This window comes from Stegostoma tigrinum, chromosome 31 (genome assembly GCF_030684315.1).
Source record: "Stegostoma tigrinum isolate sSteTig4 chromosome 31, sSteTig4.hap1, whole genome shotgun sequence".
Taxonomy (NCBI): domain Eukaryota; kingdom Metazoa; phylum Chordata; class Chondrichthyes; order Orectolobiformes; family Stegostomatidae; genus Stegostoma; species Stegostoma tigrinum.
Window position 1 is genome coordinate 10,342,933 of NC_081384.1, and position 22,938 is coordinate 10,365,870.

At 42.8% G+C, this 22,938-nt stretch overlaps 2 protein-coding genes across 8 annotated transcripts in view; both read right to left on the bottom strand.

The window, feature by feature from the left end:
- The window catches only part of osbpl7 (oxysterol binding protein-like 7), a 104,030-nt gene extending 102,623 nt beyond the window's left edge, over positions 1-1,407 (bottom strand). For all 7 annotated transcript variants that reach the window (XM_059638885.1, XM_059638881.1, XM_059638887.1 and 4 more), the window contains exon 1: positions 856-1,407. The gene's annotated coding sequence lies outside the window, so the exon portion shown is untranslated. The remainder of the gene's footprint in view (positions 1-855) is intronic.
- A 7,399-nt stretch (positions 1,408-8,806) lies between these two features.
- Positions 8,807-21,080, bottom strand: mrpl10 (mitochondrial ribosomal protein L10). The gene is made up of 5 exons (XM_048560799.2): positions 21,022-21,080; positions 18,879-19,048; positions 15,985-16,149; positions 15,030-15,174; positions 8,807-12,850 (listed from the first exon to the last, which is right to left on the bottom strand). Exons 1-5 carry the CDS (start codon positions 21,056-21,058, stop codon positions 12,588-12,590), a joined length of 780 nt encoding a protein of 259 aa, XP_048416756.1. The 5' UTR covers positions 21,059-21,080; the 3' UTR covers positions 8,807-12,587.
- Between the last annotated feature and the right edge of the window lie 1,858 nt (positions 21,081-22,938).

The following is a 22,938-nucleotide window of genomic DNA, read 5'->3' on the forward strand; positions in this document are numbered from 1 at the left end:
ATTCTTTCTTACTGGGATGTTTCAGCTAAACACAACACCAGCACTGCTGGTTCCAACATGGGATGCAGTGGCAGAGTGGTAATGTCGTGGGACTAGTAATCCAACACCCCGGCCTAATGTCCTGGAGACACAAGTTCAAATCTGACCACAGCAAGTGGTGAAATGTGGACTCGATGAAAATCTAGAATTATAATTGTAATCAAATTGTCACAGTCGCCCATATGGCTCACCATTCAGGGAAGGAAATCTGCCATCTTTACCAGGGCAGACCTACACATGACCTCACGCTCCTTACATTGTCTTTTAGCTGCCTTCAGAAATAACGTAGCAAGCTCAGTTGAAGTGTAATTAAGAATGAGCAAATTTAACACTGGTCTTGCCAGCAACGGTCATTTTACGATTAGGCAGCACCATACAGATCAGGAACTGAATGGAGGACCAGTCTATAAAGGTAGATACATCCATCTGGCAGTCAATGTGGAGTGGGGTGGGTGGGGATCAGACCTGAAGTCGCACTGCATTTGTTACACATAGGGAGGGCAGTCAATCTACCGCGCCTAGGCAACCTTACCAATGCTTCCCAGTACATATCAGGGGAAGGGGAAAAGGGAAGGGCGGCTGATGGGCGAGTGAAGCGAGGAACAGAAGCACCACCCTGATGTGGCACGGAATACAACCTCAGCTCTGCACGTGTGGCCACAAACACCTCTCCCAAACCCCTGACCCACTTCCTCGGATGCCACTCCGTTCATCCCGCACAAAGCTCACCATGACAAAGCCTCACCGTTGTACAGGCCAACAACTGCATCCATCCACCCATCCAGCCCGTCCCCAACTCGCAGGCACAACACTCACTGTCCCACAGCTTGTGTTCAGTCCCATCCAAGCCTCGTTACTCCGAGGGTCAGCGGCTCCCCATTGCCGTCCTCTTCCAACTTGAGGAAGCCGGGTCCCGTGGACCAATGTGTTCCGACCCTGTGCCAGCCGAGTTGCCGAAGCTCTGACTCAGGTTATGGCCAAGCCCGCTAACAATGTCCTTTCTATCGCAGCAGCCCTCTCAAACAACCCCACAGGCGCTGCTGCTTCAGGCTCCAGGGAAATCCTGCAGCCGTGGGGGCGGGGAGGGGGTGGGCAGCAGAAATTTTGGAAACCACTCCCAGCAGCAATGAGAGAATCTCGAAGCTAGGTCAAAACTGCAAACTCCTGTCCCTGTCCTTGCCACCCCCTTGGGTGGGGTACGTGTGGAGCTGGAGGTTTCTGACTACCCCAGTCCCGGGGTTGGAAAATTCCACAGAAGCTCCAATAAGTGGAAAGCTCTCCGTCCTTTCTTTTGGCACAATCTCCAACAGATACTTTTTGCCTCTTCCGTGTCCGCTCGGTCCTCAGGGTTTCTACCCCCACCTTCTCGACCTCGCCTCGTTATGTCAATCAAACCGAAACCCCGTCCACGGATGCAACAGCCAATGGGGCAAGGGAGATAATGTTTCAGCCAATGGGAAAGAACTATAGTTTGTCAGCCAATGGTAAAAGAGTTAACATGTTTCAACCAATGGAGCGAGGTTTACCACATTTCATCCAATGGGGAGAAAACTACGATGCTTTTAGCCAATGGAGTGAGGGTAACAAGATTTCAACCAATGGGGAGAAGACTTCAATGATTTCAGCCAATGGAGTGAGGATTACAGAAACAGAAAATTACTCGAAAAACTCAACAGGTCTGGCAACATCGGTGGAAAGAAAGCAAAGTTAATGTTTTGACTCCAATAGAACTTGTCTATTCACCTTATCCATGCATCCCATGAGTTTATAAACTTCTCGAAGGTCACTCTTCAGCCGCCAACAGTCCACGGAGAAAAACCCAGCCTATTCAAACTTTCCGACGAGCACAAACCTTCTAAACATGGCAACGTCGTTCTAAGTTAACAAAGTGTGGGGCTGGATGAACACAGCAGGCCAAGCAGCATCTTAGGAGCACAAAAGCTGACGTTTCAGGCCTAGACCCTTCACTGTGTTCATCCAGCCCCGCACTTTGTTATCTTGGATTCTCCAGCATCTGCAGTTCCCATTATCTCTGATCACAACATCCTTGTAAGTGTCTTCCAAACCCTTTCAAGTTTAACAACATTTTTCCTACAGTGGGGAAACCAGAATTGAACACAGTATTCTAGAAGTGGCCTCACCAATGTCAGATATTGCCACAACATGACATCCTAACTCATATACTTAACTAGGCTGGAGACAAAAAAAACTGCAGATGCTGAAATCCCAGGTAGACAAACAAGAGGCTGGAAGAACACAGCAAGCCAGGCAGCATCTGGAGAAAAGGAGCAGTCAACATTTTGGATATTAGTCTTTTTCAGTCCATCAACCTTCATTGGTAAGTGCATTGAGTCTAGGATTGTCCTGAAGAAGGATTATACCTGAAACATTGAATGCTCCTTTCCTCCAGATGCTGTCAGGCCTCCTATGTTCTTCTAGCATCCTGTTTGTCTATCCTATACTCAATGCACTTACCAATTAAGGTGAGAATGCCAAATGCCTTCTTCACTATCCTGCCGACCTGTTACTCCATTTTCAAGGAACTATGCAGCTGCACTTCTAGTCTCTTTGTTTGGCAACGTTCTCCAGGGCCCTACCGTTAACTGCATAAGTCGTGCCCTAACTTGCCTTACCAAAATGCAGCACCTCACATTTGTCTAAATTAAACTCCATATGCCACACCTCGGCCCATAAGATCAAGATCCCATTGTACTTCTTCACTATCCACTGCACTGCCAATTTCAGTGTCATCTGCAAACTTACTAATCATGCCTCCTATATTCACATCCAAATCATTCATATAAATAACAAAAAGCAGTAGACCCAGCACCAATTCTCACGGCACACTGCTGATCATAGGCCTCCAGTCCAAAAAACAATCCTCTACCACCGCTCTCTATCTCCTACTTTCAAGACAATTTTATATCCAACTGGCTAGCTTCCCTGGGATTCCATGTGATGAAACCTTGCCAACCAGTCTACCATGTGGAACATTGTAAAATGCCTTGCTAAAATCCATACTGACAATATTTATTTCTCTGCCTTTATCAATCTTCTCTGTCACTGCTTCAGAAAAAACTCAGGTTAGTGAGACATGATTTCCCATGCACATAGCCATGTGGACTATCGCTAATCTGTATTAGGCTTTGTAAATGCATGTAAATCTTGTCCCCAAAAATCCCCTTCAACAACTTTCCCACTACCGATATCAGGCTCACCAGCTTATAGTTTGCTGGATTTTCCCTACCACCCTTCTCAAATAATGCAATGACACAAAAAACTTAGCAAGAGGCCCAGTAATCTCTTCCCTAGCTTCCCACAAAGTTGTGGAATACACTAGACCAGTGTCCAGGGATTTACCTACCTTTACGTTTTTTAAGATATCAAACACCTCCTCTTCAGTGACATGGGCACTTTTCAAAGATATCACTGTTAATTTCACTAAGTTCCCTAACTTCCATGTCCTTCTCCACAGTAAATGCTATTGTGAAACACTCACTTAGTATCTCATCCATCTCCTGTGGTTCCACGCATAGACGGCCGTGCTGATTTTTACCCTGTTCTCTCCCTAGGCACTCTTTTGCCCTTAATATATTTGTAGAATCTCTTTGGATTCTCCTTAACCCTAATTGCCAAAGCTATCTTATATCCCTCTTTACTCCTCTGATTTCCCTCTTATATAGACTCCAACTGCCCTTAAACTCCTCTAGAAATTCATTCGATCCCAACTGTCTATACTTGACACGTGCTTCCTTCTTTTTCTCGACCAGAGCCTCAAAGTCCCTAGTCCATCCAGCATTCCCTATACTCCCAAACCTTGCCCTTCACATTGACAGGAACATGCCATCTCTAGACTTTCGTTATTTCATTTTTGAAGGCCTCCCATTTTCCAACCATCCCTCTACCTGTGAATAGCCTCTCCCAATCTACTTTTGAAAGTTCTTGCCTGATATCAGCAAAATTGATCTGATACCAATTTAGAACTTTACCTTTTAGATCTGACCTACTTTCCCAGCACTATTTTAAAACCAAAATAATTATGATCACTGGTCCCAATGTTCTCCTCCACTGACCTCTTAGTTATTTTCCCTGCTTTATTTCCCAAGAGTAGGTCAAGTTTTGTCCTTTTCTGGTAGGTACATCCATATACTGAACAAGAAACTATCCTTGTATATACTTAAATTCCTTTATATTTGCCCTTAACACTATGGCAGACCCAGTTTGAGTTGGGCAAGTTAAAATCCCCTGCCATTATACCCTATTATTCTTACATATATCTGAGATCTTCTTACAAATTTTCTTTTTAATTTCTATCAGTCTATTGGGGGTATATAGTACAATCCCAAAAAGGTGATCATACCTCCCTTATTTCTCACTTCTACCCATATAATTTCATGAGATGTTCTCCTAGGAATATCCTCCCTAAGTACAGCCATAATGTTGTCCTTAACCAAAATTGCCACCTCCACCCCCCATGCCACCCTCCCTCCCACTCATCCTTTCTATAGCATCTACACCTTGGAACAATAGGCTGGAAATCCTGCCCTTTCATAGAACATAGAACAAAAACATAGAATATAGAACAGCACAGCACAGTACAGACCCTTCGGTCCATGATGTTGTGCCGACCTATTATCCTACTAAGAACTTTAAGCCACATTTCTGTAATAGATCCCAGTCCAATGATCCCAACCATGCCCTGAGTTCATTTTACTTGTCAGGCCTCTTGCATTGAAGTAAATGCAGTTTATCAGTCCTACCACATTCTCTGCTTTGCTCTCACCTGCCTTAGTTATTAGACTTTCTTCTCTCTACTGCACCAGCCTCTGACTTACCTCTTTTCTCCCTGTCTCTTTCTGACCCACTAAACCCCCTACCTTTACTAGTTTACAACCTTCTGAGTAGCACCAGCAAATCTCCCTCCAGGATATTTCTCCCATTTCCAATTTAAATGAATAGGCCCTTGGCCCTCCAAGCCTGTGCTGACCATCGTGCCCTACTTAATATAAAAACAAATCTGACATTTTTCAATCCGTATCCCTCTATTCTCTCTCAATTCATGTACCCATCTAGGTGCCTCTTAAAAGTCTTCAATGTACCCACTTCCACCATCTCTTCTGGTAGTGCATTCCAGGCTGTTACCGCTCTGCATGAAAAACTTCCCTCGCACATCTCCCTTAAACTTTCCCCTTTGACCTTGAACCTGTGTCCCCTCGAAATTGAAACTTCAACCCTGGGAAAAAGCCTCTGACTGCCCACCCTGCCTATGGCTCTCATAATTTTATAGTCTTCAATTATGTCTCCTCTCAACTGCCGTCTTTCCAGTGAAAACAACCCTAGTCTTTTTAACCTTTCCTCGTAGTGAATGCTCTGTAGATCAGGCAATATCCTGGTGAACATTCTCTGCATTCTCTCCAAAGCTTCCACATCATTCTGATGGTGTGGTGACCAAAACCGCACACAATACTCCAAATGCAGCCTAACAAGGGCATTATGCAGCTGCAACATGTTTTACGATTCTTGTACCCCACACCCTATACCTTCTTAATCACTTTGGCTATCTGTGTTGCCACTTTCAGGGAACTGTGGACCTGCACGCCCAGATCCATCTGAAAGCTAGTGTTCCTAAGGGTTCTACCATTTACTATATAATTCACACCTAAATTTGATCCTCCAAAATATATCACCTCACATTTCTCTGGATGGAACTCCATCTGCCATTTCTGTGCCCAAGTTGCCAATCTATCTTTATCCTGTTGTATACTTTCACAATCGTTGGAACTACCAGCAACTCCACCAAACTTTGTGTCATCAGCAAACTTGCTCATCAGACCACCCACATTTTCCTCCAGATCATTTATATATACTACAAATAACAGAGGACCTAAGACTGACCCCTACGGAACACCACTAGTTACTGGCCTCCATTCTGACAAACATCCTACCACCACTACCCTCTCTGGCTTCTATGACCAAGCCAGTTTTCTATCCATCTAGCCAGGCCACCCTGAGTCCCTTGTGATTTTAGTTTTTGTGCCAACTTGCCATGTGGACTTTATCAAATGCCTTACTAAAGTCTGTATAAACTACACCCCTCATCAATTATCCTCATTACCTCTTCAAACAATTCAATCAGGTTCGTGAGACATGACCTTCCCGGGATAAAACCATGCTGCCTGTCACTAACTAGTCCATTTTCCTCCAAATGGACTATTTTGTCCTTCAGTATCTTCTCCAAGAGCTTCCCCACCACAGACATCAAGCTCACCAGCCTATAGTTTCCTGCCTTATCCCTGCATTCTTTCTTAAACAAGGGAACAACATTGGCTAATCTTCAGTCCTCTGGAACTTCACCCATGGTCAACATGAATGTGAAGACTTCTGCCAATGCCCCAGCTATATCCTCCTTTGCCACTCTGAGTAAACGAGGGTCGATCCCATCTTGTACTGGGGACTTGTTTATCTTAATGCAATTTACGATTCACCCTCCTGAAACCTCCTCTTTCAAAACGTTCTCTAGTGTGTTCACACACTCATCCCTGACCTCAACATTAGTCACGTCCTTCTCCTCGGTGAAAACCAAAGTAGGCATTCAGGATCTCCCCCATTTCCTGTGGCTCTATGTATAACTTCCCTCCTTTGCCCTTGAGTGGCCCTACTCTTTCCCCAACATATACATAAAAAGCTTTGGGATTCTCTTTAACCTTGTTTGCTAAAGTCCTTTCATGGCCCTTTTTCACCTTCTAATTGTGCATTTAAAATCCTTCCTAATTTCTCTGTACTCCTCCAAAGCATTGGCAGTTTGTAGCTGCCTAGACTTTTTGTATGCTACTCATTTTCTTTTGGCTAACCTTACAATTTCCCTTCTCATCTATGGTTGCTGAATCCTGCCATTCCTATCCTTTAGTTTTGCAGGGACATGCATGTCCTGTACTTTGGTCAATTGGTCTTTAAAAGCCTCCCACATGTCAGAAGTAGATTTGCCCTCAAATAACTGCTTCTAATCCACATTCTCCAGTTCCTGTCTAATTGGGGTGTAACTGGCTCTTGCCCAATTAAGCACCCTCACCCAAGGGCCACTTGTGACCTTTTCCATGACTACTTGAAATCTTATGGAGTTATGGTCACTAAGCCCAAAATGCTCTCCTACTGAAACGTTGATCTCCCGACTCATTCCCTAATACCAATTCTAGTATGGCCTCCTCTCTGATTGGATTGTCAGCAATCCAATCTCAAAAAATCCTCCTGGACACAACTAACAAATTGCTCTCCATCTGAGCCCCGGTTCGAAGGAATTCCCAGTCAAGAAAAGGAAAGTTGAATTCACCCACCACAACTACCCTGCTCTTTTCACGCGTTTCCAGTATCTGACTGCGGATCTGCTCCTTCATCTCCCATGCGACATTGGGAGGAGTTAAGAGAAGTTGTTCACAGTGAGGACGAGCTCGGCCAGGTGGAGGAGGGTGATGGAAGATGGGGATTGTGCAGGGCTATATTTCAGGAAGAAGCGGAGAGCCCCGAGACCATTGTGATGGGGGAATGGGTGTGTGAAGAGATTGCATGTCCATGGTAAGGTGGTGGTGGCTGGAGCCCAGGACCATGAAATTCTGAAACTAACATTAAGCATCAGAAGAATCACGGGTGGAAGTGAGAAGGGACTGAACAAAGGAAGAAAAGTAAAGTCAAGCTGATGTGGGAAGAATTTTGTGGGGCAGAAGGTAGAAACAATGAGTCTGCCCAGGCAGGGATTTTGGGAAGGTGGTGGTAGCGGGCTGTGCGGAGTTGGGTGACTATGAGCTTGGAGGCTGCGGGCAGGCAGAAATCACCAGATGAAATGAGGTTGGTGACCACCATTGTGTTCTTTCGTTCTTTGTTTGGAATGAGGGTTACAACGTTTCAGCCAATGGAGAGAGGGTTACAATGTTTCAGCCAATGGAGAGAGGGTTACAATGTTTCAGCCAATTGGGGGGGGGGGGGGTGGGATGTACGGTTCTCACCAATGGGAGAAGACCTGTGTTTCAGCCCAAGGACAGGCTTACAATCTTTCAACTAATGAGGAGAAAGGTATAATGTTGTTGGCAGCGAGCAACTTTACTACAAAGTCCAAAAGCAAAAACTGCTGGAAAAACTCAGCAGTCAGGCAGCATCAGTGGAGAGAAAACAGATTTACTGTTTCGGGTCCAGTGCCTCTTCTTCAGAAGAGCTGTACCTCCACCATATTCTTAGGCAGTGCATTCCAGACTCCACTTGCTGTAAAAGGTTTTCCCTCATGACATTAAAAATAAGAACTGCAGGTGCTGGAAATCTGAAACGAAAATAAATTGTTGGAGAAACTCGGCAGGTCTGGGAGAGACAGTAGAGTCAGCCTTTCAAGTCAAGTGAGCCTTCTTCAGAAATATTCTCTGGTCACTGACCCAAAACATTAACTGTCTCTCTCCGTAAATGCTGCCAGACCTGCCGAGTTTCTCCAGCAATTTCTGTGTTTCTTCCCTCATGTTTCATTGGATGATCAATTTAAAAACGTACTCTGATTCTTGGCTCTTCACCACAAGAACAGGTTCTCTGCATCTGCTTCCCTCATGATTTAAAAGTCTTCTATATTGTATCACTTCTCAATCTTCTAACAACATTCCCAGCTTCTCCAATCTCTCCGAGGAATTTAAAATCTGGTGATGAATTTTGGATTATTGTTTCATATTTACATGATTTATTAAAATGTTGCAATTCATATAAACTATCTTTCTAATGACACGCACTGAGAAAAATCTTGATGTCATCTCATTCATGTTTTAATATTCAATTGTGGCGGTTAACATCTGTCTTTATATACTCAAATACTCTAGCTTTAGTAAAGGTGAAAGGAAAAGGAAAGATCTAATCGGAAGCCTTTCACTAGGAAGAAAAATTCAACCAGAAAGACATCATAAGAGATGTACAAAGATAGCATTTTAGATCGATAAAACATAAAGCCTAAATAGAGGTTACCAATTGCAATGACAGCAAAATAACGCAGATGCTGGAAATTTGATATAAAAACAGCAAATGTTGAAAGCAATCAGCAGGTATGGCAGCATCTATGGAAAAGCAGAGTTTACATCATGACGACCTGTCATATGTGGGAACCAAAGTTGAGTATCTATAATTTCTCCTAACCCATCACTCCTTAGTATGGGGCCTTACTTGTGAACTTCTCCCTGATAATCAGAAGTGCTGCCACTTTAGTAAAAATAGATATTTACAATGACCAGTTCACATTTCTGAAGCCTCTCAAAAACTAGACTTCCTGGACCAAAATATTATATGACTTCACTGTCGATTACACCAAAAGCCAACCTAGACATTACATCTATATTTAGAAGTCTCGTTGCCTTGTGACATGAACTATGAAAGACACATTAGACTCATTCATTTATACAAGTCACAAACCAATTTTGCTGTGTTCAGTTTCTCCAACTCTTGACATTTTCCCATTAATGAGAATCAATTCCATTATATTCTTTTTCTTAGTTTGATTTCTTTGACATTTTACATCACATTACAAAATGAATAAATTAGTTAACTCATTCAGTTTACTAATTTGCAAATTTCATCGTAAATGTTAAAAGATAATCCACCTTTTAAAATAATTACCCATCACATTAATTTAATTCGCCACTGAATTTGATGTGAAAGTCAACATATAACATCAACAAGAATTTTTTTTTTAAAACTTAAGAGTTTAAATTCTACTGTAAGGTTTTTAAACCTGATACCACTTGTTTGCATATAATTTTTACTGAGTTGCACTCAAAATCTTGAGCAGTAATGATAACAGAAAGCAAGCTATATCACCCGTCTTTGCATTAGCTACAGAACAAAACCTTCATCAATTGTTTTTTTTCTACCAATACGGAAAGCTTAAGATCTCTGCAGGGCTCCAGAAACATAATACACTTTGATAAGTTTTCTTCCATTTCCTAACTTAACTGTTGTTTATCCATTTGATTTTCTTTTTCAATATAGCCCACCCTCTTGTCTGGAAGAATGTCTCATCCCTTGTACATCCTTGTTTTACTAACAATATCAGCAAGGGGGCTAAAGGTTATTTGTACTAAATGCCAACAGTAGTCTGAAGAATTCTATGAATAGCAAGCATGATTATTTTATTATTTCTTGCCACAGTACACATTCACATTCTATTTGTAAGAGAAAATCAAGCAAAAACCTTAACCATGACCTTACACCAAATCTTAATCTTGGATGTATTTAATGACAAATGGGGGATCTTGCATTAAACAGTTTGCTCTTAATTGCAAAGCCATTCAGTTGAAAGTGGGAACGAGCCTCAAACACCAAGATTTAAGCACATTGGTAGGCAAAACAGTAGGGGGTTTGTTTTGTAGTCATTTTAGTCTAGCTTCATTATGGGAAGGTTAATGCAAACACTGGATCAGAAAGTTGAGAAATATTCGGTGTTATGGCCTGCCTCAACACGTGCACAAAGTTCACCAATGAAATTCTGGAGCATTGTGTGCAGTAACTGTATTTGGAAAACTCCCTTCTTTAAAAGGCAGTGGAAACAGAGTCTTCAAATATTTTTAAGGCAGCTATGGATCGATTCTTGGCAAAGGGTAGACGTTTATCAGGGGTATGCAAGAATGCAGATTTGAGGTTATAATCAGATCAACATGATCTTACTGAATGGTAGTGCTGGCTTTCAGAGCCAAATGGCATACCCCATCTGCTCCTTGGTTAATCTATCTTCCCAAAAGGACAGTTAAAGGTGAAGTGTATCTCATGTATTGTCCAGTAATGAATACACTAAGCATTATTACAGGCTCATTGCCAAAACCGATCATAGCCATTATTATACAGGTTTGACCTCTTTGCTCAAGGAACAGATAGTCTCGGACATGACATCAAGAAATGCCCAAGGTGTGCAGAAAACTCATTCCCCTTTAGCTGTAGGTTGTCCACCCATTGAAAAACGTCACTTAAACAATTCAACTTCCTGGAAAATAACGTGAGGCTACTATTTACAGGCTAAAAATATTCTATCATATTTATTCATTGATTAGGTAATTATAGAGGGTCAACACAGCAAATATAAATACATAAATAAATGCTACATTTCTATAGCATTTAAAAAAACTTTTTTGGCGAATCAGATCATCTCCCAGTAAATCTTCAAGATTTCGAATTTTGTGACGACTGAAATTCCAATCCACATACAGAATTCAAGTCCCAAGCTACCTCTAAATGCGAGCAATTCCAGCTACCCTGCATAGTCAGTCCCTTTTCCTCAAATGAATAAAAGCAAAATAGTGTGGAAACTGGAAATCTGAAACAATCTAAGAATTCTGGGAGAAATTTAGCAGGTCTGGCAGCATCTTTGGAAAGAGAAACAGAGAACTCTGTTCAAGTCCACTATGACTCTTCTTCAGAACTGTCCTGAAATAAACCCATTTACATCCATCCTTAAATAAAGAAACCAGTACTCCAGAGGTGGTCTCACCAACACCCTTTGCAACTGAAGCATAACCTCCTTACTTTTGTATTCAATTCCCTTGTAATTAGAAATAACATTCTAAGAGCCTTTGTAATTACTTGCTGTACCCACTTTCTAACCTTTTGCAATTCATACATTAAGTCATCCAGATCCCTCTTCATCTCTGAGCTCTGCAATCCCTCACTATTTAGAGACTATTGTTCATTTTCATATTTTCTACCAAATGGACAATTTTTACATTTCCGACAATTCACTCCATTTGCTAGATCTTTGCCCAATCGCTTAACCCAATGATATTCTTTCATAATCTCGTGTCCTTCTCAAAACTCACTTTTCTTTATTTACCTTTCGTTATGTCATCTGCAAATTTAGCAACCAAACCTTCAGTCCATTCATCTAAGTTATTGATATTAATCGTGAAAACTTGAGATCTCAGCACTGATCCCTGTGGCAAACTGCTCATTACATCTTCTCAACCAAAAAATTTACTCATTTATGCCAAATCTCTGTTTCCCATTAACTGGATAATCTTCTGTCATGCTACTACGTTATCCCCTACTTCATGAGTTTTTATTTTCTGTCAGAGTTAACAGTTTTGTAAAATGGAAATATCGTTTTAGCAGTTTATTGGAGTTCTTTGATGTCTAAAATTGCTGTGATAAAGAGGAAACAGTAGATTTACTGTCCAGAAACCATTTGGTAAGGCGCCATATCATAAGCAAAAGCAATATATTTTGGGACATTTAAGGCCGAGATATATTCACGAACAGTCAGGAATGAAGGGCATGGGGAAAGCGTAGGAAAAAAGACGTGCGGAATGTCAGATCAGCTGTGATCCTACTGAATGGTGGCGCAGGCTCGAGAGGCCAAACAGCCTACTGCTGCTCCCACATTTTACAATGTTATTAAAAGATACGAGCTAGCTTCCAATAATTAAACAGTCCTTTACATTTCTACACATGAATAGTCACGTGGCTTTATTTCCTCCAGAATCCATGTAATTCCTCAAGCAGAGAGATATTTTGTCACCCAGAAAAAAAAATCCCAAATTCCAAAAGTATTAAGATCCTGGACTCCCTTGTATTTCCTTCTGCTCTAGATTCTCAGGCTCTTTTAGTCCAGTGGCAGCTTCACTCTGCTGTTTCACGTACTGTTCCAACAAGGCAGTAAGGTGCGCAGGGCCAGACTGTAGAAGCTGGCATGTCTGAGACGTCATAAGGGTCAGGCCACTGACAATCTCCCCACGGATGATCTGCATTCCTGGGAGTCTGGAATAGTTAACCACGCCCTGTCTGCTGAACAGTACATCTTCAATACAAGCACCTGCACAGGAAAAGAAAGCACAATCAACAGGAGCACCTTCTGCGTTCTGACAACTGTGTACTGCTGGAAACATCAGTGATCAATGTTAGTCATTAGTCTACTATAGTCACAAAAACAACAGAAGAAAAATAACATTCATGTAGTAAGCATATTGTATATGATATAGTAAGATAGAATATATACTTGACACAGTAATGAGCACTATCAGTCAAAAAGAAATGCATGCATTTAATGCTGAAATGGAGAGATTTTGAACTTCAGAGGAATCAACGGTTATGGGGAAAAGACAGGAAAGTGTAGTTGAAACTAAGCAAACTCAAGGTCCTGTACGGCTAACCTGTTCATAATTCTTATGTCTTTCAGTAAAACTTAACACCAAGCACATCAGGAGAAATTAAGGCAGATCACCAAAGGTTTGGTCAAGTGTTACAGTTTAGTTTCCAGCTTAAAAGGAGAAAGAAAGGGAGGAATAGGTATTGGAGGTGGAGGGGGTGGGGAGTAAGGTTTAGGAAGACATAGCAGAAACTGCAGATGCTGGAGAATCTGAGATAACAAGGTGTAGAGCTGGATGAACACAGCAGGCAAAGCAGCATCAGAGGAGCAGGAAGACTGACGTTTCGAGTCTGGAAAATCTTCAGAAAAATCTTTTTCCGAGGAAGGGTCCAGACTCGAAATGTCAGCTTTCCTGCTCCTCTGATGCTGCTTGGCCTGCTAAGGTTAACTAGGAAGGCCATTCCAAAGCTTAGAAGCAAGACAACCGAAGATATGGCCAGCAATGGTACAGTTGGTAAAGCTAGTGATGAACAACAGGCCAGAATTAGAGAAGTGCAGAGGTCACCACACTACCAGAAGGATGCGGATGCTTTGGAGAGGTTACAAAAAGGGTTTACCAGGACATTGCCTGGTCTGGGGATTTTACCTGTGAAGAAAGGTCGGATAGACTGGGTGTTTTTTCACTGGAGTGTGGGAGGTTGAGGGGCAACTTGATAGAAGTTTAAAAGACTGTGGATGGCATGGATAGAGTGGGAAGTATAAGGCTTTTTCCCCAGGTTAGAGGGGTCAAAAGATAGGGGAGACAGGCTCAAGGTGCAACAGAGGAAGTTTAAAAGAAATGTGCAAGGCAGGTTTTTCACATGAAGGATGGTCAGTGCCTGGAACGTGCTGCCAGAAGAGTGGTGGAAGCAGACACAATAGCAGCAGTCCAGAAACACTTGGATGAATACATGAATAGAAAGGGAATAGAGGGACACACATCCTGTAAGTGAAGACATATGAAAATGGAAGGGCAAAATGCATTGGCGCAGGCTTGGAGGGCCAAAGGCCCTGTTCTCGTGCTGTACTGTTCTTTACTCTATCCAAAAGGATAGTAAGATTTGAGGACATTACAGATAGAAGCAACACCATGGAAAGATTTAAAGCCAAGGAAGAGAAAACTGAAAAACTGCTGGACCAGGAGTCAACGAAGCTCAATAACCACGATTGGTGAATGTAGTTTAGTGAGAAAATCCCAAATGGTGGACCACTTCAAGAACTGCAGGTCAGAATCAAGCTACACTCATCACCCACCACATCTCAAATGAATTCTATGCTTTATCCAACAGTGTTTATTTTTTAAAAAATGAAACCTATGTGATTTACATCTAAATGCATCTATACAAATCCCTTCCACCTTGAAACAAATTGCTTCTTGAGTGACTGACCATTCGCACAGTTGGTTTAAAAAAAATTAAATCCAATAAAGAGAATTAACAGCAAGCCAGTTATAAAATCAGAATAAATGTTTAAGTGTATTTTATTCACTAATGTCAGCATTCCCCTTTACTACCTGAGATGGCGTGACCAGAAAGTAAAGTTATGACAATCAGTAGCTGTCAATGCTCAAGCATAAAGCAAGACCTGAAATCCTCTATAATTAATCAAGTTCTAGTGGGAATCTGTGTTTCATATTATAACGATGTAAGCATGAAATGTATGATTGATTTTCTTGAATAAAATTTCTTCAGTCTCAAAATGAAAAGCAGTTGTTATACTAAAGCTTATGGTTCTGTGAAGGATAGCATATAATCTAATGCAATGTGTGAAATCAAGTTTAGGAATGTTTAGATGCAAGTGGAGACTGTCAATAACTATGGTTTTAAATTTAAACCCAGCTCTGCCATTGCTGGAGAGTAGGTCTTACCCAGTAAACTGATCTGAGTTGTATTGCGCACGGTTTGAAGAAGCTCTTTTGCTTTGGGCTCCTTACTCACAATAACGATATTGTGGCCAATAAACAGAGGCAGCAGGTTCCTGTACTTGGTAGTTTCTAAACACGAACGCAGAATCTGAGACAGAAATAATCGATGCTGTTACAAGATGTTGACTTGAAAGAGGTCTCTAAACAGACTTGCTCTTATGTAATACCAGTGACTAAACTGAAACAGGCATTATTCAGACAGCAATTATGATGCATGACACGCTTTACTGACCAGTGTTAAGCTTAGCTCAGTGGTAACCCTTATGCCTCTAAAACTCAAGGTCTTGGATTCAAGTTCCTATCCAGACACCAATGCATAACTTGGTCATAATTCGCAATGCTATGGGAGATCAACTGGAAGGTGTTAACCTTTGAGCTGCTTATTTATTAACGGAACATGGGCATCATCTCTAAATGCCCTCGAAACAACTAAATGACTTGTTAAGCCATTTCAGAAAACAGTGAGGAGTCAATTGCAGTGGCATGGGTCTGGAGTCACAGGTAGGCCAGATCATGTGAAACAGCTCAGTTTTTACAAAACTGTGTCACTGATTTTATTTATTGTCAATTTTATTTAGTTGGCATAACTTAAACCGCTGCCATGATGAGGTTTGAACACTGGTCTTCAGATCATCTGCTTAGACCTCTGGATTACGAGTCCTGTAACATCCCCACCACACTAACATAACTAGTATCTTTAAATGGGAACTAATTTGTTTTGTTGACTCCCCACATCTTCCAAAGCGTACAATGAGGAGGGAGAAAAGGGGAGTAGGACAAATATCCAACAGTTAAACAGAGGACCAGCTATGAAGCAAACACCATTTATTCGGCAGCAGTAATTCTTGAAATGATATCAGTTACAGAATGACATATAGGATGCAAGGTTAACAGAAACCTGGTTAGGGAAGAATTTCATGCGAATATCATGTTTCAGTAATCGATGGCGAAGTAATTTCAGGTCATCTGATTTGATGGAGTTGTTCTGGAAAACGGTAATCATTTTATTCTCCCTGAATGTTACTTCAACCTCTCGCCGGAGGAGCTTTTCAAAACCGAATGGCTAAAGGAGAGATTTACACACAAAGGTTATCTACAGCATTACAGCCACATGTGGAAAACTGTGAAATATTGTTCAATGCACAGGAAATGGCAGATGCCTTGGCTAACAGCCAGCGCTGGTTACCTTTGTGTTCAACCATCAAAACAATTGCTCATCATCCCACTCTCTTTAAATTGTCAGAGCCCAGTTTCCCAGGTATTTCGCAGACAACTTATTCTGGGCTTTTGCACCCTCAGCAGAATTACAGCCAAACCCAGAAATTTTCTACTGCGAAATCCACAGTGGTGCCTCTCTCACCAGCATTACTAGGTAGGGAATTGTAATGAAAAACCCTGTTGACGTTTCCTCTCTCTAACCCAAAGGCACAGTATTCCAACCAGCTGTCCCAATACAGACACGCTTACTCAATGTACACCCAGAAATTATTTCAGCATCCTCCTCATTCCTATTTCTGAATTCCACACTGGAAAGATGATTTATTAATTGCATCCACAAGTTAGGACTTGATTTTTTGCATGGAATAATCAAAACCCAACAGTTTTCGCTACTGGAGATCTCAAACATTTCTGTGGCTCACAAGGGACCTCTTGTGGTCAAAATAATGTACCGCAACAGCATTCACACTATTCCACATTATTTTTCTCTTTCCAGTGCTAAAGGGAAACATTCCCAAAAAGATCGTTTTCAAAGGAAGACAGATGACAAGGTGTACAGCTGGGTGAACACAGCAGGCCAAGCAGCAGAGGAGCAGGAAGGCTGACGTTTCGGGCCTAGACCCTTCTTCAGAAAAAGGGTCTAGGCCCGAAACATCAGGCTTCCTGCTCCTCTGATGCTTCTTGACCTGCTGTGTTCATGAAACGCTACACCTTGTTATCTCAGATTCTCCAGCATCTGCAGTTCACACTCTCTCTTTCGAAGGAAGTTTTTTTTTCAGGTCTCAAAGAAAATTCATACTTCCTCAAGATCAAAGTATAACAGAGCTTCTGTCAGCCTTGTTTAAAACCCTGCTATAACCCATTCCCCAGCTTCACTGTATCTGTTTCATCCTCCTCCAGCCACACAAACCTCAGGTCCTCTGCATTGTGCTAATTCTGGGCTCTTGACCATTTCTGATTTTAACTCCTTCACCTTTGGAAACAGCGCCTTCAGTTGCCAGGTACATAAAATGTCTTCTTGAACTTTTCTGCTTCTTTATTCTCCTTTAAGGACACTATTTAAAAGCTATTTCTTTGACCAAGATTTGATCATCTGCTCTAATACCTCTATATGGCTCGGCATCAAGTTTTGTCTGCAAACTACGGTCTGTAGGAAGTTTCATAATTGTTTATGCTCTACAGCTGGATAGGCTAGGACCTTTTTCACTGGAGCATAGGAGGTTGAGAGTTACCTTATATAGGTTTAAAAAATCATTAATAGGGTATTGATAAGGTGAATAGCAGGCGTCTTTTCCCTAAGCAGGAATATTTTTAAGGCAAGAGGAAAAAGATTTAAAAAGGGCATGAGTGACAACTTCATTTTTACATAGAGAGTGGGTCATGTGTGGAATGAACTCCCAGAGGAAGTGGTGGATACGGGTGCAGTTACAATGTTTAAGAGATATCTGGATAAGCACATGAATACGAATTGTTTGGAGGAATGTGGGCCACTGGGAAGGCAGGTGGGACTAGTCTAGTTTGGGATTATGGTTGGCACGGACGGGTTAGACCGAAAGATCCATTTCCGTGCTGTATGACTCTAGTGATCTGAATGAGACATGAGCGTGGATTGTATAACATAAAAAAGAATTTATTGGACCAACAGCCTATCCTTAAACCCCATTTTCTCAAAAGACTGAGTCTGTATGAATGAAAGCTCAAAAGCAACAATTCCTGCCTTCTCTATCTGGATTGTGTTTTGCTACAGAGAAGCTTTGCAAGTATTAGTGCCCCAGCATCTGGAGCAATAGTATAGTGCTGATTGCCTCCCAGTCAGTCTCCTTGGCAACCGTTGTCTGGGAAAATGCATGAGTTAACAATGGCTTACAGTTACCTGACACACTTGTTTAAATCTTAAAAACCAGAAAACAGTTGTCACCTATTTTGTTGAAGTGAAACAAGGCAGCATGTAAGCTCCTTCTGTTGTGAAGAGCAAGTCATATATATTTATATATATGGAGTTTCTACTGGACACAAATGCAGCACATTAAGACAGAGGGACCTGCTCTTTGCAACTGCAAAATCAGGTTCACAAATTTGACCGATTTCTCTATCTATGAGGGTATTACCTTAACCAGAGATAAATTGCCGCATTAAAAGTTTAAAGCCCAGTTGTTAATTATGTCATTTGTAATGTAGGCATTATCTATAACAACATTTCTATGAAGTAAAAGTCAACCAGTCAATTGATCACCACTCTCTTCACACACAGTTTACATTGTTTTGGAACTTCTTGTGAATTGTTCTAATCAATGCAAGACAAAAATCTTGAACAGATTAAGTCTTTTTATTCAGCAATGCTTTAATACCGTACTACTGAATAATTATTTAAATAGCAGTAATGCCCAATTCACCTTTTGTCTAAAAAGATGTGGAACTGTGCAAATTTGCACTGCTTTTGGTAAATTCCTGAATCAAAATCCATGTCAAATAAATAAATTTTTATCTCAAACAATTTCCTGACTCTTTCTCCTACACAGTGGGGTGAAAAAATGTCAATGTAATCCCAAAGCAATGTTCATCAATTGTCCTCACCTCTTTCACCTCCTGCTTCGGAGCTCTAATGCATCTTTCTGGGATGGCAGGCTTGGGAGGGATATATTCAGTGACAGCCAGCAGCTTCTGACGTAGAATATGCAAGGGCTTGCGGTGCCGAGTGACAGCCTTGGATCCATGACGCACGATTTGATGGGGTGGAAGATACCCTTAAAAAAAACCCAAAGATATTGGTGTTAGTGAACACTTTAGCCTTTTAAGAAATAAAGCAGTTTCAATTCAAAAGATAACATGGTGTGGAGCTGGATGAACACTGCAGGCCAAGCAGCATCAGAGGAGCAAGAAAGTTGACGTTTCGGGTTGAGACCCATCTTCTGAACAAGGGTCTCGACCCGAAACGTTAGCTTTCCTGCTCCTCTGATGCTGCTTGGCCTGTGTTCGTCCAGCTTCACACTGTGTTAGCTCAGATTCTCCAGCATCGGCAGTTCCTACTATCTCTGCAACAGTTTCAATTCAAATCGGTTTCCTTCAAGACCTTCAATGTGAATGCTCAAAGTCATCCAATTATGCAACTGGTCTTAAGATGATAATGAGAAATTTCTCAATAGAACAGGAAGATAGTGAAGGTAGAAGTATTTTCTTCAGCCCTCTTTTTAAATGATTTCTGAGCAGCATTTTTGCAGGATGTAATCTTGGCCGCAGAAGACGAAGAAAAAGATAAGATAACGTCCAGAATCATCGTTAAGCAGTTGTTGAGTCATCATACACTCGTACTGGGCAGTCATTTTTTAAAATCCTTTCATGGGATATCAACGACAATGAGAAAACTTGTTACCCATCCCTATTTATCTCTTAAACTGAGTGTTCATTTCAGACAATAAGTCACACGACAGCCAGACCAGGTAAGGACAGCAGATATCTTCCTGTGAGGACATCAGTGAACCAGAACTTGGAATATGGATTACAAAATCTGGAATTAAAAATCTAGTCTAATGGCAATCACTGTTGAATATCAAAAACACTCATTTACATCACTAATGTCCTCTAAGGAAAGTAATCTCCTGTACATTCAGCCCCAAAGTAACACATAATTGCCCCCTGGGGAATTAGGGATGGGCAATAACTGCTCACCTAGCCAGGAACACCCACATCCCATGAATGAATTAAATCATATGGAGTGAATCAAAGTGGCTAAAGGCCAATATCTATGGTGCTGAACAGACGAAGCAGAGATGAATCATACATGTCGTGCTCCTGGCTAAAAGTCATTTGAACACTTCAGCCTTGTCATCTGGGGAGGCAATAGCCTAGTGGTATTATCACTTCGCTATTAATGCAAATACTCAGCTAATGGCCTGGGAACCTGGGTTCAAATCCCAACACAGCAGATGATGGCATTTGAATTCAATATAAAAATAAATCCAGGATTAAAGAGTTTAAAATAAAAACTCAACATTGGTTGGATCACATATAGATTACAGCAGAGTTCTGGCCCTCCACTTAAATTGGTATAGCCACTCTCAAAGTTTTGGGCTCAGTTACAAGCACCATATTTACCCAAATTGTCCAGGAATACTGAATGAGGCACGAGACAAAAATAAAAGTTGCGAGTTTTTTTTCCCCCCAGGATGGAAATCTCAAATACTCAGGGACAAAGGTTTAAAGTAAGTGGGGAAAATGTTTAAAGGAGGTGTGCAAAGCCAGTTTTCTGCAGAGGGTGGTAGGTGCCTGGAACACGCTGCCAGGGGAAGTGATAGAAGCAGATAAATTAGTAATGTTTTAGAGGCATTCAGATAGACCAAATAGATACAGGCTGGGAATAGAGGGATATACAGCAGGCAGATGGGATTAGTTTAGAAAGCCACCTTGATCAGTGGGCCAAAGGGCCTGTTGTTGGGATATACTGTTCTAAGCTCTGCTAACGTCATGAGATGGGTTTTGAACCCACGTTCCCTTAGACCTGGCCTGGATCAAAACAATTCTAACCCTCAGCCACTACTCCATGAGAAGTCATACAGTCGTGATAGGCGCTATAGCAATGAAAGTCCACCTTGCTCGTCGTCTTTATACGCGGCAAGGATGAACACAACCGGGAAATTATCCTCACTGGGAGGAGCAGTAAACATATCGGTGACGACGCTGCTTCTTCTGGACTGACACGTTCTGCACCGCTTTGTCTCACCTCCACATCTCAGGAGCCACCCGCACACCGCCGCCATCTTCACCAGCACGCACCGGCACCTGATTCGTCCCAGCAATCACCAATCAGAGCGGGCAACAGAATTAACCAATCAGAAGACCTTCCACCGCCCCAAAGGGCGTGCTGTAGCCAATCAGGCCAACCAAGCGCTGCAGCCAATCAGAGGGGTTGCTAGCGCCCTCGCCTGGATCGGAGGACCACTATGCAAGTTAATAAAATGTGAGGCTGGATGAACACAGGAGGCCAAGCAGCATCTCAGGAGCACAAAAGCTGACGTTTCGGGCCTAGACCCTTCATCAGAGAGAGAGATGGGGAGAGGGAACTGGAATAAATAGGGAGAGAGGGGGAGGCGGACCGAAGATGGAGAGTAAAGAAGATAGGTGGAGAAGGTGTGGGTGGGGAGGTAGGGAGGGGATAGGTCAGTCCAGGGAAGACGGACAGGTCAAGGAGGTGTGATGAGGTTAGTAGGTAGCTGGGGGTGCGGCTTGGGGTGGGAGGAAGGGATGGGTGAGAGGAAGGACCGGTTAGGGAGGCAGAGACAGGTTGGACTGGTTTTGGGATGCAGTGGGTGGGGGGGGAAGAGCTGGGCTGGTTGTGTGGTGCAGTGGGGGGAGGGGATGAACTGGGCTGGTTGAGGGATGCAGTGGGGGAAGGGGAGATTTTGAAACTGGTGAAGTCCACATTGATACCATATGGCTGCAGGGTTCCCAGGCGGAATATGAGTTGCTGTTCCTGCAACCTTCGGGTGGCATCATTGTGGCAGTGCAGGAGGCCCATGATGGACATGTCATCAAGAGAATGGGAGGGGGAGTGGAAATGGTTTGCGACTGGGAGGTGCAGTTGTTTGTTGCGAACTGAGCGGAGGTGTTCTGCAAAGCGGTCCCCAAGCCTCCGCTTGGTTTCCCCAATGTAGAGGAAGCCGCACCGGGTACAGTGGATGCAGTATATCACATTGGCAGATGTGCAGGTGAACCTCTGCTTAATGTGGAATGTCATCTTGGGGCCTGGGATGGGGGTGAGGGAGGAGGTGTGGGGACAAGTGTAGCATTTCCTGCGGTTGCAGGGGAAGGTGCTGGGTGTGGTGGGGTTGGAGGGCAGTGTGGAGCGAACAAGGGAGTCACGGAGAGAGTGGTCTCTCCGGAAAGCAGACAGGGGAGGGGATGGAAAAATGTCTTGGGTGGTGGGGTCGGATTGTAAATGGCGGAAGTGTCGGAGGATAATGCGTTGTATCCGGAGGTTGGTAGGGTGGTGTGTGAGAACGAGGGGGATCCTCTTGGGGCGGTTGTGGCGGGGGCGGGGTGTGAGGGATGTGTCGCGGGAAATGCGGGAGACGCGGTCAAGGGCGTTCTCAATCACCGTGGGGGGAAAGTTGCGGTCCTTAAAGAACTTGGACATCTGGGATGTGCGGGAGTGGAATGTCTTATCGTGGGAGCAGATGCGGCGGAGGCGGAGGAATTGGGAATAGGGGATGGAATTTTTGCAGGAGGGTGGGTGGGAGGAGGTGTATTCTAGGTAGCTGTGGGAGTCGGTGGGCTTGAAATGGACATCAGTTACAAGCTGGTTGCCTGAGATGGAGACTGAGAGGTCCAGGAAGGTGAGGGATGTGCTGGAGATGGCCCAGGTGAACTGAAGGTTGGGGTGGAAGGTGTTGGTGAAGTAAGTTACCTATTTTAGGACAGAAAAAACCTGCAGATGCTGGGATCCCAGGTAGACAAGTAGGAGGCTGGAAAAACACAGCAAGCCAGGCAGCATCTGAAGGAAAGCAGCAGTTAACGTTCTGGGTGCTGCAAGTTGCTGGAAAAGCTCAGCAGGTCTGGCAGCATCTGTGGAGGAGAAAACAGAATTAATGTTTTGGGTCTGGTGACCCTTCCTCAGAATGTTTTGGGTGTAAGCCTTCTT